At 45.8% G+C, this 19,309-nt stretch overlaps 1 protein-coding gene across 2 annotated transcripts in view; it reads right to left on the bottom strand.

The window, feature by feature from the left end:
- PRRX1 (paired related homeobox 1) overlaps positions 1-17,777 on the bottom strand; it is a 79,870-nt gene extending 62,093 nt beyond the window's left edge. For both annotated transcript variants that reach the window (XM_069545658.2, XM_069545657.2), the window contains exon 1: positions 15,647-17,777. In XM_069545658.2, the coding sequence (XP_069401759.1) occupies positions 15,647-15,887 (241 nt within the window). In that variant the 5' untranslated portion in view covers positions 15,888-17,777. The remainder of the gene's footprint in view (positions 1-15,646) is intronic.
- Positions 17,778-19,309: the final 1,532 nt, after the last annotated feature.

Here is a 19,309-nt window from a genome sequence, read left to right as displayed (position 1 = left end):
CCACCATCAGAAAGGAAGGAAGAACTTTGTAAGACAATAAGATATTAAATACAGAATTATAACTTTCTAAATGTGCAATAGTTACATCTGAAAGCTTACCTAAAACTAAAGTGTAATTGAAAATATTAGTATCTGTGTGATAGACTGCCCCTTCTATGACACATGCTTTTCTCCCAGAAGAGCTGAGATAGCAATCACTGAAAATTCATCACAGTTGGGATTTTTACAACTTCATATAATTGCCTCAAACTGTTTTTCTTTGTTTTATGTGAAGTATTTAAAACAGTGCCAGGCACCTAGTGAGTGCTCTATGTATTTTTTTTTATCTCCCACTTTGTTCATGCATTAATTTTTTTAAATAACTGCTTTTTATTAAGCCATCTACAACATGAAAAACACTGTGCTAAGTCCTCTGAAGTTATAAGATATCTGCCTCTCTGCCCTGTTTTCAAAACTACATTACACCTGGTTAAAAAGATAAGATTGACACTTAGGGAGAGTTAAATAACAATGGAAAACACATTACACATTGGATGCCACAAAGAAACACATCATTTGATGCCAATTACTATGAGAGAAAGTTGTGTACATCAGTGTTTTCAAACTCTGTGATCTATAAAAACCATCCAGGATATTTAAAATGCAGATGTTTGTGAGATTCTGATTCACTGGGTGTGGATGGGGTCTTGGAATCTGCATTTTAAGACTTTTTCTTTCGATGCACATGGGTGAGTTAGGCAACACACTTTAAGATATACAGGATTAGGGCTTCCTTGGTGGCTCAGTGGTGAAGAATCCACCTCCCAATGTAGGAGACATGGGTTTGATTCCTGATCTGGGAAGATCCCACAGGCCAGGGAGCGACTAAGCCCGTGCATCACAACTGCTGTGCCTGTGCCCTAGAGCCCGGAAGCCACAATTGCTGAGCCTGTGTGTCACAACTATTGAAGCCCACACATTCTAGAGCCTCTGGTCCGCAACAAGAGAAGCCACCACAATGAGAATCCCACACACCACAACTAAGAGAGTAGCCCCCACTCACAAGTATAGCAATGAAGATCCAGCACAACCAAAAATAAATTAATCAATGAAATAAAATTTTTAAAAAGACATACCGGATTAGATTGCAAACACATTAGGGAAAGAATCAGATTATCTGTTTATTTCTCTTCATCCTTTTTCTCCAAATCATTAAAAATGAACTGCTCGTGGGAGAGACATATACAGGAGAAAGAACGGAATACTACAAAGACCAAAGGACAATTTTCCTAGATGAGGACTACATGCTTCCTAAAGGAAAGCAGTAAGCCAGTTATCTACACCCCCAAATACTGTAAAGTGCACAAAGTACTTTTAGCAAACACACAAACATTTTTCCATATGTCAGAACCAATAATCCTGACAGAGCTATGCTCCTAATCTCTGACTAATAACTACTGAGTATGTTTAGGAGATAATCTCTCATCTATCGTGTGCAGAAGATATATGGCACCCTGCTTCTCTAGACATCTAGCACACAAGTCTTGCAGTAAACCGTCATCAAAGTGCCTCACCCACAGTGACCCATTTTCTCTTCATACACCACAAGCATTAGCCATGCTGTTCTGCTATGGAAGAATGCCAGGGGGAGTTAATCGTTAACTGCTTGGAAAAGAAAAAAAAAGTCTTGGATGCTTCATGATATAGAAATGCAGTCTGTATGTCTTCCAAGTTTATCAGATTTCAAAGCCATACATATGAAAGCAGGTCACATATCAAACTGAGAACAGAATGTTTATCTTACTCAACTGGTTAGGAAGTCTAAGTTGGCAAAAAGAATAGCAACTTTATGTATAATCACAGTTAACATGATATTATTCATGTGCAAAAAAATTAAGTAAACCCCACAGAAACCTCAGAGGAGTGGTAAGAGAGTTAGCTACGTTACAGATATTATACCACAGAGAAACTGTAACATGATTGGCCTCCTAGAAACTTACTGGCTGTGTCAGGTCTGGATAAGAAGTCTTGACACCTGGTATCCTAAGCATATGTCATAATTAAATTCAATGTCTACATTGGGGGTGGGTATTTGTTTTCTTCGGTCACAATAAAAGTCTGCAGTGATGGATGAAGTACATGGAGATATGAGAGGTTGATGCCATCTCGAACTTTAAAAAGATGTGCAATACTGTTTCATGCCAAAGAAGGGGAGATTGACCTGAAAGAAATAACCTTAGTCAGGAATGTCTGAGCCAGACTCCTGGAGCTGCAGCAATTTATGGTGTGGTCTTAGGAGTGTCACTAAAAATTGTAAGGCATAAGCTCCTAACTGTAGATCAAAAACGGATGTTCCCTAGTCATCCGGTAAGGGGTATGACGTAAGACTGTGACTTTTGGAGGATGGGAATAGTCCTAATTTCGATGACATAAAATGGCCTCCAGCACGGACTGGGAAACCACACTGAACACATAACTGAGCTTGAACTTCTCAGAGATGCTGTTGAAGTGCAGAACAGGGAAAGGGCAAGCATTTAGGGAGAAGGGGAGTAAGGCATTGGGGTCTTTGTTTACATTATCTCATCATTCCAAACAATAAACCCGAGTGATAGATATTAATGCGCCAGTTCTTTTGATAAGAAAACCAAGACCCAGAGAGTTGTCTAAAGTCAACCAGTAATTAAATAATGGAACCATCATTTAACATGGATTTATCTAGAAACAAAGTAAGATGCTCTGAATCTCCTAGTGTCCCTAAATCTAAATTAAATATTCTTGTTTCTGAGAACAGAGTTTAAATGTATTGAAATGCATTCTTATTTTTGATCTTCATTTGTTAATTTAGAAAAGCCTCCTTTAGTATTCCTTATCATTTACTACTACTACTACTAAGTCGCTTCAGTCGTGTCTGACTTGTACATAAATTTAGCCCTTTATTTCTCAAATATTTTTACAAACGCAATATCTTTTTGGCCTGCTGCATTCCCATGAGGAAGATAGGCACAGTTTATGGTGGAAGTTATATGCCCAGTTTATAACAAAGAATAAGAGTCAGAAGAATTAAAAGAGATTTGTGCAGCACAGCTGTGTACCATGAAGTGGCATGCTGGCGTCACCCTCCTAACTCAGTGTTGTTTCCCTAGACAGTAATGTATCTAAAAGAATCCGGTTGACGTCAAAGGTGGTGGGACACAATGAAACAAAAAGATAAAATGGAATCAGGAGAGACAGATTCAAGGCATTCAACAGTAGTTCACTAAAATTCTCCAAGCCACAGTTTCTTTATCTGTAAAATAAAAAGAATTATGTGATCCCAACTCACTTCTTAGAATTGCCTTTTTTAGAGTCTGTGAAGTAGTTTCATATTTTATCTCACTTTATCCTTCTTATTATTAATGTTATTAATCCTTTAAGACAAAGTAGGTCATCAATTTATACAAGTAATAAAGGGAAAGAATTAAGTAAACCAGCAGTCTGCGTATATTACTGCAGTTTAAATTATTGTACTTTTAAGGCCTACCCGAATACAGCTGGAATTTCCTGGCTGTTCAAGGTAGCCTTGAATCTTCTAACCAAAAAAAAAAAAAAAATCCAAAACAGTGCAGACAACAGATATTCTCACCACCCTGAGAAAGGAGAATGTTAGGGTAAAGGGGAAAAAGTTATAAATTTAAATAACACTTCATGTATTTTGAGTAAAAAATGATCATACACAGAAAAATCTCTTCTTCCCTGAGGGAAGCTGAGAACAGACTCCTAACAGTCAAACGTGCAGTGATATTATTTTCTCTTTCTCTTGTCAGAGGAGATTCAGCCTTTGAAATACGTGTAGCAAGACTGCAGATTTCAGTTTCATGATTAATGAACCAAATTACGTTTTATTTCTTAAATGTGTGGAGGATTCATCCTGCGGTCTTCCCTCGAACATGAGGATTAGAGCAGCTGAACAGCACATCTGGTTGTAGGCAAAGCGCTCTGGGTGGTTCTCTTTTTCCCCTCCTTTAGAACTAGGCAATGTGGGAAACTGCAGAAACTTTTATTGGGCAAGTGTGGTTTTTAGTCCTCAAAAATGATGATTACTCTCCCTGTTCCCCCTTTCTCATGAGAAGGAAGAAGGTGAATTATTTAGCTTTATCTAATCATTTTAAAATTTTGTTCCATATGCTGTTATATCACTTGCTAATACTTACCCTAAAGAAAATATTTGCACTCATCAGGCAAATGTTTCAACATAAACTTGCCTGGGAATGATTTTTACACAGACTTCATAATAACAATTTATATTTTCTCTGCAATTATCACTTTAAGTAAGGGCTGGGGGACTGCCGACTTTCATATCTGGATAAATGCATTATCTTTGATTTTGCTAAGTGCTTCTTTCTCTGTCAAAACACACTACTGTGTGCTGGAATAGGTCATTATCCAACTTGATCATCATTCTGCAGGGTACAGAAAAATATCGTTTTCCTCCTCCTTTTTCTACAAAAACATGTATGAGTCTCAAAACATTTAATAAAAGAAAGTTAAGATCCAGGGATCTATAATAATAGAAAATTTTCAGTCCCTTAAGATATTTTCTCTGCAATTTGCTTTGTGGTACTTTTCCTCACTAAATCATGTAAAAACGAATTTTTTTGAGCAGTAGCTCTCCAACTGTGGTCTCGGAATGTCCTTTAGGTATTATGCAGGCTTTTCCAATTTCTAAAGGAGACATGTGCTCATGTCTAGGGAAGGTTCCCAGCTAGAACAAGCAGAAAAGAAAAAGAAACTGTTTACTCAGAAGGTCTTTATGCTGGAAATGTACCCACTGGAACTTGAGAACGCTGGGAAATAACTGTGATGTCACAGCTCTCATCATCTTTGGAGAGCTTTTGTCTGTTATTTGTGTGTTTGTTTAACTTTTCGGTGAGAGCAAGTGGGTTCAGTGTGTGTGTTTTCTTAATTTGGGCGAAACACAATCTTTGAAATATTTTTTTTAATTGGCCATCAAGAATGTTAATACAAGCTTTGTGCAAAAGATAAAAAGAAATACTTTAATATTAAACTGTTACCTGCGTCTACCTCAGGGTGGTGAAATATAAGTGACTTGACTTTCTCGCTAAAACTTTTTAGTATAAAATAATACATTTTCTAAAATAAGCCTGAATCACACTTAGGTATTATTCATATTTTAAAAATTACTTGCACTGAAGATTTCATAAACAGAAGAACCACTCAATGCTTCCAACTGAGTGGAAGCAACTATCTATTTCTCCCCGCAATTATCTATTTGATTTATTTGTGTACTGAAACTGTGGAATAAATCTTTTCCCCTCCTAAAAAAAAGTCTGTAGTCTTAAGAAACTTCTCAAAGTAAATTAACAATCACAAAATATTTAGAAAAGAATTAAGGTTTATTTGCACAGGAACTGATTATTTCTACAGTAAGCACTGAAAAAGGGATTTGCTTGGTCTGAAAGAGGCAGTCAAAGGTGTTGCAAGTAGATCATGGGAGCAGAACCTTGAAAGGTAGCATAGGTGGGTTTGGACAAAAGGGCCACAGAGCAGGGACGTTTCAGACCAGAAGTCAAAGAATCAGAAAAGAGACTAGAGTACATGGACTAGCCTAACTAGCACACCAGGGAAAAGTAGAGGAATGGTTCAAATCTGCATGTGTATCTGTGAATGAGGAGATTGCTGGGGCAGAGATAAAAATATAGATTGTAAAGAGCGATTTTTTTAAAAGAACAGGACAAAAATTTGGTCTTAAGTTAGGAAAGAATGAAAAGCAATTGTGAATTCTAAAGAAGGGGAGAGCCATGATTTTTTTCAAATATATACATGTTGTAAAAAATGCACTAACATTCACTCATTCATTCAGCCAATATTCTTTGAAGATCTATTATATCCACTCTCTGTCATCATCTACATAGAGGAGGACAAGAATGGATGCAGGGAGACCCAATAAGTTAGGAAGATGGCTTAGCGAGCAAGTGAGATATTTTAAAGATTTTAAAAGGAGATGAATTCAAGTGACTTGAGAAATTTGTCGGCATTTAGAGTAGGATTGAAGAGAGGCTTGAAGGAAGGAGTCAAGGATGAGTCCAAAGTTTCTGAGTATTGCAACCACATGTTTTGATACAGGAAAATAGGAAAAGCTATGAGAGGATAAGATTGGGAAAAGGAGCTCATTGATGCCATGTTTTGGTTGTTTTGAGGTTGAAGCATTTTGTGCTGTTTAAATGGAAATGTATAGGTAGCTGCATACACAGATTTGCAGCTCCAAGGGGGTGGGGGCTTAAAGATATATACTGGGAATCATTTGTATATAGATGGTTACTAAAATGGTGAGCCTAGAGGAGATCTCTGGAAAAGGAAATGGCAACCCACTCCAATATTCTTGTCTGGAAAATGCCATGAACAGAGGAGCCTGGCAGGCTACAGTCCGTGGGGTTGCAGAGAGCCAGACACAACTGAGCAACTAAGCACACAACACAGAGGAAATCTCTAAAGCCTTTAAAGGGTTTAGAGTGGGAAGAGGAGGGGAGGGGACCTAGTTCTTACATTAGGTTGGCAAGGGGATCCACTAAACTTAGGGAGCTCATTCTATCACTTAATAAACATTTACTGAGCACAGGCGAGAGTTTGCCACCTGTCCCAGTGGTATATGACTGCTATAATCCAGTATTTAGGGAAGCAGCACAGGTAGAAAATTGAAAGAAAAGGCACAATGTACATAATTATTTAGTGTCACCTTCCAGTCTGGATTAATGGTGATATGTGTCAGTGCCCAGTTATGAAGATTTAGATTCAATGCCTGTTTCCATTGGAATACTCAACTTCACATATTTATGAGCTACTTGTAAAAGAAACAGACTAGTAACCAGTTCCCCAAACCTCAATCCCCATGAAGTCTCTAACTAGGCCACTACAAAATGAATTGTTAGAGAGGACAAATACGAGAAAATGCCTGGTACATTATTGATCAAAAGTCCTCATCTTTTCTAAGGATTCTAGATTTAAGAGGCTTCTGGACCCCTGGGTTGGAAAGATCCCCTGGAGAAGGGCATGGCAAAACTCTCCAGTATTCTTGCCTGGAGAATTCCATCGACAGAGAGGCCTGGTGGGCTACAGTCCGTGGAGTCACAAAGAGTCGGACACAACTGAAGTGACTTAGCATGTGGCCTCTAGGCACCAGTGTTTTCTGCAGCACACAGGTTGTGGATAGCCAGCTGGGGTACAGGGAATGAATTCAAAGGAAAGGATGATGGATAAGCTCAGAAGGGCAGGACACCGTCTCCCTACCATTCACCAGGCCCAAGCCAATTCTACTAAACCCTTTGCAGACTAGCATGACTTTGTGTGAATAAATACAATGGAATCTTGAGAAAACGTGGTTCTCTGTATATATACAAAGTGCTAGCTAGGCCCTTCACTTTGCGTATAGTCAAGCTGATTGAACTTAGCATTTTCTGGCTCAAATTTTTATTGAGTTGGGCCCCTTGGCCTTTAAGTTGTATATCTCAATTGTCTTTGAAAAGATTTGGCCTTCCCATATGTATTCAGAGCACTGGAAGAGCACCCATCTGTTTTTATGCTTATTTGTAACTACACCACCTTCCAGCCCTGTGAGGTCCTTTAAAACATAATGACATGGCTGATGGTGAGAAATTAAGTGAATGAGGTAAACGTTCTTACTCTCAGACAAAGGTTTGTGGGAAAGCAATTTCCCTTCCAGTTCTGGCCTCATGCTTCTGTTTCTAGTGAATAACCAAGCTCAAGATTATCTTGGAAAGTATGTATTAACCACCATGGATGCTAAGAAGACAAAATATTCATTCTGCCACTCTGTTTTTCCCAGCATTGACTTGTCCTATTGACCCTGCAAGGTCAAAGAGTGAGAAATAATCCAAGAGAGAAGTAGAAAAATCCCAAGACTTGCTAAAGGTATATCCTCATCTTTCCCTTAAGTCTCTTGAAACTCTTGCCCCAGAAGGAAGGATCAGTGGAGACCAGGAGTCAGATACAGGGGTTGGAAATGCCCAAGTTGCATGCACACACAAGACAGTGGGGGCAGCTACTGTTCTCCCTTGAGGGGAAAAGGAACACTAAGGTGGCCAAAGCTCTGCCCTATCTAAGGACTCCAGGTACTATGAGGGTTTCTGTGGCCATTTTGCAGTGTCTCATTGATACGGCTAGCTCCATATCTCTCAAATCTGCCCCTCTTTCTTTAAATACTTGGAGTTCATCTACAGTAAAGTCTCACCCACCTCCACAGGGACAAACCTTCTCCTTCCCCATGGAACCCAGGCATCAGCCCAATTACCCACTTATCCAGGGTCATCTAGTCCCACTCTCCTCCTGCCTCTTTCTGCTAACCCTGGAATCCTCACCATTTTCATTGCAAAGAAGTTGTTTCCATTAAAACGCATGTGGAGCATACAGTTCAGCAGTCTAGTGATATCTCCCATCTCTTGCTACTTGTGTAGAGGGGTCTTCCAGTATGTCTCTCCCTCCTGCTGGCACCCAAGAGTTTTTGAAGGCGGGGGTTAAGTTCCAGCCCTGACCTGGGAGGAATGCACCCCCTTTCGGCGAGAGAAAGCAAGGAAAAGAGCTTCTAGGAAAGCTCGAGAGTCCGATCTAGCTGAGAGCTGTGCCCCAGCACCCTTGGAATTGGAAGGAACAGGGCTGAGGTGTGGTGGGGCGGGGGATTGCATCTTTGTCCAGGCCAGCAGAGATGGAGAACTTTAAAATCTAAAATACTATGGCTGTATTTATCTTCGCTGATTTACTGAATTAATTTTCCTTCACTCTACTTCTTCCGCCCCATCTCCTGCAACCCACCCAGCAAAAAAGAGTCAGAGTCTGCAGTGCGATCGATCGCCATTTCTGCATGAAAGTTTCATTACAGTCTCTCATCCGCTTGTTAAGAACCTTTCTAATCGCTTGCAAATAACTCCATGAAAGTAGACAAAATAGGAACCAGAGAAGCTGTCCCTGTCTTTTCTCATAACTCGGGTCCTGGGGATTCACATTTTTTCAAACATATTTCTCCTTTGGAGCTGAGTCTGGGGGAAACCAGTTATGGCAAAAAGGAGGCCCAAAGTTCTTAAGAGTTAGAGTTCCCTCATTATGGTAGTGCAGCAAAGCAACTGGGCCATCCGGTGCCCCAAGGACCCAAAGACAGCATTCTGGTCCTAACTCAGACCTACATAAATTCCTGCATTTGAGAGCTTCAGGGGGAACAGCGGAATCCTTAACTCTGCTTGTCCTCAGACTCCTCTGAGAAGTCACTTGTGTTTGTGATTGATTTGTTCTGACATGTTTTCTTTATTTTCTTTCATAAAATTTCCCTAACCCACCACCACGTGTGCCTTTGTTCCCCTTCCCCTCCCCTAAAGTGGCTATTGCCCCTATAATCGGCTTCTCAAATATTTTTTCATCAAGAAAAGTGGTTCCAGGACAAGTGAAATGTAGTGGGGGTTTTTTTCTTTCTTTTGGTCTTAAACCTAAAATTGATAGCCCATAATTCTCTGTACAACTGCTTCCTTCAGGCTGCCTCACTAAATTAGACAAATGAGGATGCCAAGAATCTACTAATATTCAGACCACGGTGGAGACTCCTTGCTCAAAAATTTTCATACGTGAAAATCAAACCCTCTGACCGATAAACACCGATGACTGTCCCTCAAACATCTCGACCTTGTATCTCCGCATTTATTGATTTTATAACAAACAGCATTCAGAGGAAAGGAAGTCATGGTGGTTTGTTGATACTATTATTTACTGTTTGAGATGGTTGGTTTTTAATTGAGTGTTTTTAACCTGCTCATCAAACTATTTGATTTTACAAGAATCCAAAATCTTGTGTATAAATAATAATGCTGTTGACATGTGCATCTTCTTTGAATTTTTTAAAAGTTGGGGGGCACCAAACCTATGGGACTGGCGCTTGCCCCACCTTAAATTAAAACCTCAATTAGAAAGAAAGAAAGAAAGAAAAAACCATCCAATCAGATTACAATCGAGCGCAATCACAGGTAGTTCTGTAAATGTTGCCACACCAAGTGGCAACTGGGAATTGGACCTTTACCGAAATTTTTCCTGTAAATGTCGGGATTCCCAGCTCGGAGGAATGCTCTGAGGATCCTGTTGGTTGAACTTACAAATCACTTGTATGGGGGATGCTGAACCTCCGTTTTTGTTCCCCGGAAGAATTGTCAGCCCTCCCTCCAAAGCTCTTCCACCCTCTGCAAAGAAAAATATGAGCACAATACAAGCCTTATCTCCTTTTCTACAAATCCACTCCCCCAGTCCTAAAACTTGTACTTCTTATGGCTTTTACTGACCCATCTCTACTAAAGGGTAAAAAATAAATACATATTCTGAGAGTCATTGAAAGTGCGCACCGCCAGAAACGGGAGGCACGCGAAGTTCGCACGCACAGGCGCGCACATATTTGCAACTTCCTTGTACCCGAGGCCCTGACGCTTGCTCGGGCAAAGGACTGGGGTTCTCCCGGAGCTACAGGTCTGCTTAGACGGTTTGCCCTGCTAAAGAGAGGGAGCAGGCAAACAAGATAGGGGAGAGGAACCGTAAAAGAAACACATTTTTTAAAGGAGAAATCAAATTGGTCTAGAGATCCTCATCGTTGATAATCTATAGATGTTATTTAAAAGTGAACAAATGTAATGTTCCTGGAGGTGGCTACTGGCCAGAGCAACGTTCAAAATTCTTATCTGAGGGGATCTGAGCCGGTGAAGTACGAACATAATTTTGGCTCTGAAATTGCTGAGGATTTTTTTCGCAAGGGGCGGGAGGGGGGTGACTTGTTGATTTGGAGATGATTTATTTACCCGTGTCGTAAAATCTAAAATGACGCCCCTGGGAAGACGAAGGAACTGCAGGGACCCGTGTGACCTGTTGCTGCCCACCCGACGCCCCTGGTTCTGAACTGAGCTCGCCAGGGGAAAGTTAAGGTTGCCAAGCAAAAACGCAGGGTTGCGTGAGCCGAAGGTGAGAGAAAGGCGCTCCGGAGTCTCGCCAGGACCTCCTCGGTGAAATGTACGATAGAGCCAGTGACTCTCAGACTTCTAAAATTGGGGGATCTGGACCCCCGGGGAGTATTGGCAGCTGGGGCCTCGGATTTTAGAGGCTCACCTCCCCGACGCTTCAAACTCCAAGCGCCCTTGCTCCAAAGCGGGAGGAAGTTACTAGCCTGTCAGTTTCTTCGAAATATTGAGGCCATTCAGCCCCTCACTCCTGCATGTGAGATAAACAAGACTCACAACATCTTTTCTGGATTTGACATTCGACGCTGGGGACTCAGTGACCTCTCTTGATCCTGGATTTCACTGCCTGCTCTAAAGAGAAAAAAATATTTCCAGGCTACGCTTAAAACGGTGTATTTCGTTGACTTCCCCTTGAATCGAGATCACTGAGGCCCAAATTCCGAGTGGCGGCACCGGCTCCAGGTTCCCGGGGTGTTGCCGCAGATTTCTGGCGCCATAGGTGTTGCAAATACAGACTCCGGAGGGGACCGATGTTCCGCTGTGAATTCCAACAGGGGAGCGCCCGGTGCTCTCCAGAGCGTTTCCCTGGCCTTGAAGAGCGTGCCGAAGTAGGCCCCCGGGAGTGCGTTAGGCGGGATGGGCGGGTGATTCCTTCGCGCCGCGTTTACACCTCTCCCTTTGTGACAAATCGATTTCCCCGCGCCGCTGTTCTGTATTTGCCTCGCACAGCGGCCCGGGGCCCAGCTGCTCCCTGTGCACACTTAGCACCGCCTTGTGAATGCGTGCGTGTGCGCGCGCGTGTCTAATTGACTTTCCCTCTACCTTTTTATGACTACATGTGTTTCCAACAAAAGGTCTTATTAGGACAATCTGGTTTCACTAATTTGGAGGTTGGGAACGTGGAAGGCAGGCGCTTTTTTAAGAGTTTGCAGAAGTTCAGATTAAGAAATGACAGCAGGATGCACCGTCCTCCTAGGGGTAGGTCTGCCTATTTTTATGCCCTGTTCCTCTTTCCTCTCCCTGACTACCTCTGTTATACCGCCAACCCACCCTTCACACGCCGCACTCCCCCATTAGCCACTGGATTTCTAACGGTGTTAAAGAACCGTTTCTTTAATCACGGAAAGTGTTTGAACCCAGAAGTTTGAGAAATTTACTAGGTTGGGAATATCAGTAAAAGGAGAAAGAAATCCTTCAACAGAGAGGAAAGTGGAGTGAATAAAAAGAAGGGAAAGAGACTTGTGGTGTGGCCTGCAGGAGATCAGTGGCAAGCCTTCACTTTGGACAGTGCTTGGCTCCTCTTTGCTAAGATGGGTCCAGTTTGTAACTGGAAAATCTGCAAAATTAATAATCTAACATTGCAAGTGTAAATATAGTCTGTTTTACTTATTTGAGTTGAATAGAAACTTTAGGGAGGACTTGTTTCTATATAACTCTGAGAAGAAAAGGGGTCATTGAAATGTTCTCCATCTCTCCAAAGGAGATTATGGTTTCTCACTTGAGTAGACACCCTGCTGCTAAGTCACTTCAGTCGCGTCCGACTCTGTGTGACCCCATAGACGGCAGCCCACCAGGCTCCCCCGTCCTTGGGATTCTCTAGGCAAGAACACTGGAGTGGGTTGCCATTTCCTTCTCCAATGCATAAAAGTGAAACGTGAAAGTGAAGTCGCTCAGTCATGTCTGACTCTTGGCGACCCCATGGAATGCAGCCTACCAGGCTCCTCCATCCACGGGGTTTTCCAAGCAAGAGTACTGGAGTGGGGTGCCATTGTCTTCTCCGGAGTAGACACCCAGCACGCTGCAAAAAGCACCTGACTCTTGGTGCCATCCTCTGTCCCTTGCAGCTGGCAAGCCTAGCTCTTGCCCTCTGCCTGGAGACTCTTCTCTTCTCTGATTCACAGTCTGAGCCTCACTGTCCACGGCAAACTGAAAGTCCAGCAGCGCTCCACCAGTCCTGACTTCTGGGTAACTGTGACAGCTTCCTTGGCATCTCCTGGTTGGGGCCCAAGACTAAGGACAAAGGTCCTCCTGAACACTTGCTACCACTCAACTTACCAGACCCTCTCATTCTCACCCCAGAGATGGGGAAGGAGATTGAGGAAACGAGGCTTCTAAAAGCAACTACCCATTTGTTAGAAAGATGGGCCCTGGTCATCCCCAGAAAGCAAGGCCTATGGCGGTGTTTGGGTGTGTGTGTGATTTTGGCTACTTCCTCAGCCCCAGGTGTCCAAAAGTTCATCCCCATCACCTCACACTGCATTCTGTGGCCTCCTGCTGGAACTGTTCGTCTACTATTCTTCTTCAAGCATGCTTTCCCCCAGAATCTCAGTTTCCTTTTTCAGGGTCATTCCTTACTCCTAGAAACTCTGTGATGTACTCAAGTATCAACTGGGCAGGTTCCCACAGGTTTCATCCCCTTTCCCTCAGGACAGACCATCCCCAACTCCTCCTGCTGCCCTTTGCCTGTCCCCTAGCAAACTAGCGCCCACAGTTGCCACGTGCTCAGCGCAGCCTCAGGCCTGGGTCTAGAAGAAGCCATCCCTGAGTTGCCTCCCCACACCAGCCTGCAGCCTCACCTCAGATTAGGGGTGCTTCCTAGCTGGTCTCTTCAACCCAGCCTTGCTGGGTACCCACTAGGAGGCCACTGTGAACCCAAACTCTCCTCTCTTTGCATCCACATAAAGTCAAAAGACAGGAACTATCATCATCCCTCCAGCTCTGGCCTGTGTGGACCCTGGGCTTGCTCTGGCCACCTACCCTGGGCTTGCTTTACACAGCCCTCTGCTTGCTCCTGGGGCAAAGCAACCCTGGCTGGTCTCCCTCAATGCACCCTGACCTTCTGTGCTGCAGTTTCTTCACGACCTTGATTTCTGTTGTGGCTCCAGCCTTCTTTGAATAATGGTAAATGCTGTGATTAATAATTAGCCGTGAAGCTGAGTGATAGGCATGTGAAAATTCAGAATGCTATTCTCCCTACTCTTTGCTTCCCTGATAGCTCAGTTGGTAAAATATTCCCTAGTAAAGTGTTTAAATATTATTTCACAGTGCATTTTCTTGAGCTACAAGTGCCTACACCATCTATTAACTTGCTCCCTGCCTGTGCCACCAGCGAGCAGCTCCCCAGAAGGTGCCAGTAACCTCAACAAGGACACCTCTGCACCTAGCCAGGACTTGGGGACACCGGGTCTTCATTCCTCAGTTTTTCCCTAGTGCCTGGCTAGGTCAGATCCCCCATCACCCTCTGCCCATGGCCATAGAATGGCGGATGGGCCCTAGTTTGCTTCTGGCTAAAATACTTTGAGGGAAGCCCAGGCCTGGACCAGGGATGCAGGGCGACGGGCAGGCGGCCTGCGGTAGGGATGGGCTCTCCCTGCGGCCTGTTTCAGCGCTGCTCTCCCACCACTTTGCACAGGACTTGCTTCCAGCTGTTTCTAAATCCTGTTTGCTTTGCTATGTGTTTTCCAAGAGTCTGACCTTGGCACTGTTATTTGAAAATCATAGATTGCCAGTGGGTTCCCTGGTTCCACAGCCTCTGAGTTCCAAGACCAAAGAGCAGTCAGCAAATAATAGCATGGAAAGGGATCAGCCTCATTTAAAAACTTCCAGCCAAGTTCTGACTCTTGCAACCTTGAGGAGGAAATATTCAACCCCATTTCACCTGGGATAAGCAGGTGACAGGTCTGTTATAGACTCCTCCAGGACGTATGGATATACCTGAAGTCAGGTTTTATAAGGCACAGCTAGTAACAAGGCGAGAGTTCCTTGGGGACGCGATAGCAATCAAGGAGAGTGCCAAAAGGAGACTCTACATGGACTTTTCTGGAAATCTTGGAGCTATTAGGGAGAGTTCTCCTAATGTAACACTGGGCTTGGCATTGGAGCCCGGGCCTCCGTAGCGCATCTCTCCTGTGTGGGACCATGCGGGGCAGCGGCTCGGGTTTCACCCCTAAAGGACCCTCCCTTTGCTTCGTCTGAGTTTCCCCGTGTCATTCAGGCCTTTCATTCTGCCGAGAGTCTTAAACCCTTAGGCAGGTGTCGGCTACATTCCTAGACAGAGAGCGGATACGGCGTTCGAGCCGGGCGCTCCAGGGCCGCCCCTCTGGCACCTCCGGTCTTCGGAGCCCGCGCGCGCTGCGCCGCGAAAGCAGCGCGGGTCTACCTCGCTTTACGCGGTGCCCTCCGCCTCTTCGGTCCCTTCCGCCCTCCAACCCGCTTACTCCACCCAGGAGAAGCCCTCTGGACCCGACTCAGCATCCCTAACCCTATGCCTTCTCAAACAGGGCGGGCTCCCCGAGTTTGCACCGATCTGGGACCCTTTTCCTGCCCAGCCTCTTCGGCCGGCTGGCGAGAAGATCCGCCAGCCGCGCTCGTCCGGGACGGAGAGGCAGCGCAGCCGGCTTCTGCGAGAGTCCGCGGCGGGCAGTGTCCCTGACCCCAGCCGGGGCCTCAGAGCCTCCCTCAGGCGTCCGCCCGGGCTCGTTCCTCGGCGGAGTCCTCCTCTTCCCTCCGTCTGTGATCGGCCCTTCCTCTGGCCACTGCCACCAACCTCTCCTCTTTCCTAACTTTCTCCCTCCGGCCCCCGGAGAGCTCCAGCCGCTCAGCCCGGACGCCCCCGCCCCCGATCCGGGGTACACACACACACACACACACCCGCGGGCATGCGCCCCCTCACTCACTGTCCTGTTGCGGGGTGTCGCTGCCGCTGGTGAGTCCCGGCGACTCCAGTAGGCTCCGGCCCGCCTCGCCCACGCTCTCATCCGCCTGCGCCGCCACCATGTCCCCCGCTTCCTCCAGGTCTAGCAGGTGACTGACGGAGAAGTTCTTTTTCGCTTGCAGGGTGTCGAGGTTGCTCGGGCTGTCCAAGCGGCCGCCCAGCGCCGGTTGCCGCTCCAGAACGTGCCCGTAGCTGGAGGTCATGGTCTTCCCCTCCGATCCCACCCACCCCCCTTTCCCGCTCGAATCAACACCAAACGCTGTGGGCGCGAGGGGGGAGAGGAGCCGAGTGGGGCAGAGAGAGGGGGGGAGTGGAGAGAGAGAGAGAGAGAGAGAGAAGGAGGGGAAGAACAAAAAAAAAAGTGGAAAGAGGGCGGGGGACCCCCTTCTGTAACAGCAGAGAATTCTGCACCAGCAGCTTTCGACAGCCTCGGTTGCTTTCCTGAGGCCAAGTCCGGCGCTATCCAAAGAGATAATCCACACCAAAAAATAAAATGAAAAGTCACCCTATGTTCAAGTCAAGAGAGAGAGAGAGAAAAAAAAAATCCCTTCCAGCTCTCCAAAAGCGTCCACACGCACGCACTAAAAATAATAATAAGGGGGAGAGAGGAAAGGAGAGGCCAGCAGGGCGGGGGAGTTAGGCAAACAGAAGAAGAGAGAAGAAGGGGTGGGAGAGAAGAATCAAAGTGAGTTGTTTTTTTTTTTTTTAAGGTTAAAAAAGTTATTCCCAGGCAAGAGTTCAAGCACCAACAGAAGAAGGCTTGTTCCAGCTTTAAAACATCTTCAAGAAAACGTGTTCCCCCTCTCTGCACTCCTGTGGATTCTCAGGAGTGACTAAAGTTTCAGGAGGAGAGGGTGATGTCTTGCAGATGTATTGGAGAGCAGGAGTCTCACTTTACTTTTCGTAAGGAGGGGGGGGAAAAGCGGGGGGCTCCAAGAGTCCGAAGGAGGGTGGTAGTGGGTTTCCCCCGTTCCCTTCGCTCTCTCCCCCTCTTCTCGCTGAGCTCCCTTTTCCTTCTCAGTTGGATCAAGAAGCTCTCTGGCACTTCAAAAGGCACAAACTGGCATGCAGAGGAGGCTTTGTAGGGAATACAAGAAAATTGGAGACCCCTGGGAGGGCAGATCTCGACTTAATAGGAGCCTGTAATTACGTGGCAAAGCCTTTGTGCGGTGCCTGACGGTTTACAGACCCCCTTTCTCCATCACAATCTCCTTCTTCCTCCTTTCCCTCGGACCAGAAAACAGTCTGATTAAGAAAACCCCTTTTGCCAACTTCTGAGCAAGAGAGAAAGAGAGAGGGAGGGAGCAAGAGAGGGAGAGAGGGAGGTGGGGGGAGAAGAGGGAGGGAAAAGAAAGGAAGAGAGCCCCTTTGGATTTTTTAAGTAAAGGTCTAATTATCATTCCCATGCAATAGTATCACGGGGAGAAAAGACAAACTGAAACCCACATTCACTTCAAACGGGCTGATTATTTTGCTTCGGCATTAACTCCTCCAGATTTAAGATCCTGTTGGAAAATCTCATTTGCATGTTTTGATAACAGCTGCGGGGAAATTTGTTGGAAAAAATCCACAACTGTCTCAATCAAATTTTCTTCTCTCTCTGCCTTTTTTTTTTTTTAAATAACATTTCCTGCTGTTCTAACAATTTTGGGGTGGTGGGGGTGGAAGGAGCGCCTAAGAGCAAGTGAGAGAGCAAGGAGATTAAGGCTACATTCGGTTCTGCAGAGAGTCTATTAAATAATGTGATAAAATGACCAGAGCGATCATAATGGAAGGCTCTTCCACGCTTCTTGCGTGGACTAAAGGCAGGTTGGGGATCTAGAAGGCTCTGAATCGATTCGAGTCTCTCCGCGCGGCTAAGAATCCCAGGGCCAGGCAGTAGGAAATTTACATATTTATTTAGCTGCAAGAAAGGACTCTAGGAGTTTGTCATAATTGCTCCCCTTCCCCCCAGTCCTGGCCAATTTCGTAACCTCTCTGGTGCGGCCAAGGTTGCTTCCCCAGCCTACGACGCTAAGCCGAGAGGGTCGCGCTGCCCAGATGCGGAGGAAGCGGGGCACTCCTAGAGCAGCTGTGGACGGAGGCTCAGGGTCCAGTCCGGCTGGCGCGGGGTGGGGGAGGGGAGGAAGGACTGAGAAGGGTGGACCAACCCGCGTCTAAATCTACGGATAAGGCTTTGTCGTCCGACTGCTGAGCCCTAACTTGACAGAGGACAGAGAGGTGCTGAGGGATTTTTTCATGACCTGTTGGAATTTAGTAACAGCTTTAATAGTCTCATTAGAAATGAGTTACTATATGACGAGTAAGTAAAATATTAAGTGCTTATTTGTGGCGTTTTATGTTCTTTAAACGCACACACACATATTCCCCCACTCGCTTGATAACTAAACTTTTCCTGCTATAACCCAGAGGCTGGGCTGGAGAGAAAGAAGGGTCCGGGTGTGTGTAAATGGTTTCTGGGCTCCAAACGGCCATAGTTAGCCCAGAACTTCCAGCCCTGATCTAGGAAAAGAACATTTGATGCCATCAAAGGGCTGCAGATTGAAACCAGATGTGCTCGCCTCGGTTCTTTCCATGCATTTAATTAAGGAGCCGGGATGGAGAAGACTTTTTCATCATTAGTCCACCCACTCCCCCCTCCTCTTTCCATCCCTTCGCCCTGCTCCCCCCTCCGCCCCCTCCTCCGCACCCGCCAGCTCGCACCCCCGACCGGGAGCCCCAGAGCCCCGCCGGCGTCGCGCATTGCGCCGAGCCCGTCGCTCCGTCTCCCCAGTGGTCGCCGCTCCAAGTCTAAACATCTGTCCGCGTCTGGGCCGGGGCGAGCTGCGCGGCAGGGTTAGCGGGAGGCTGGTGGGAGACGGACGAGCTCCCGGGTGGGCCCGCAGGAGTGGGAGCGTTGGAGGCGGGTGTCTTGCGCGAAGATTTCCAAAACCACTGCTTGCGCGCGCTGAAGCCGAGCGCCGCGTGTGTCGGTGCCACCGGCTGGAACGGACGCGACTTTATCTCATAGAGAGCTTTTCACCCGGCGTCCGGCTGCACGCGCTTGGGTGAAAGGGCCGAGGGGCTGTTTCTCCTTTCCACGCACTGCGAGGAGCCGCTGGGTTTGTCCCCGCAGCCGAGTCAGCCTGAATCTTCCCAGAAATGGAGCAGGCCCTAGCCTTTCCCTCCTCCCCCACCCTCATTACATGGTTCTATTTTACTATTTCTTCTCGTCCTTGATACCGACCGAACTGCGCTTTGTGACAAAGGTCTGGATAAGAAACCAGAGGCTTCTGACACTCCGCAGGACTTGCCACTTCCCCCAAAGACCCACTGATCTCGGTCATTTGAGAGGAGATTGAACTTCGGAGAAAGTTGCCTTGTCCAGAGTGTGCCGTCTGCCTGCTTGTTAAGCGAGAGGTAGCGAGCGACTGGGAAGAGATGAACAGTTGGAAACGTAACTGAACGTCTCCAGTACTGTTCCGCCGTGTTTTCAGGGAAACCAGGTGCTCTCTAATATCATCCACTTGGAATACTATCAACCGATCTTGCCAATACCAAGATGCTAACAATTTCAACGAAACACCAGACACATTTGCTTAACATTTGTTGACCAAATATGTAATTTATGCGTATGTATATGTAC

This window comes from Ovis canadensis, chromosome 12, assembly GCF_042477335.2.
Source record: "Ovis canadensis isolate MfBH-ARS-UI-01 breed Bighorn chromosome 12, ARS-UI_OviCan_v2, whole genome shotgun sequence".
Taxonomy (NCBI): domain Eukaryota; kingdom Metazoa; phylum Chordata; class Mammalia; order Artiodactyla; family Bovidae; genus Ovis; species Ovis canadensis.
The sequence above is the reverse complement of the archived record's forward strand: the minus strand, read 5'-3'. Positions and strand labels throughout refer to the sequence as shown.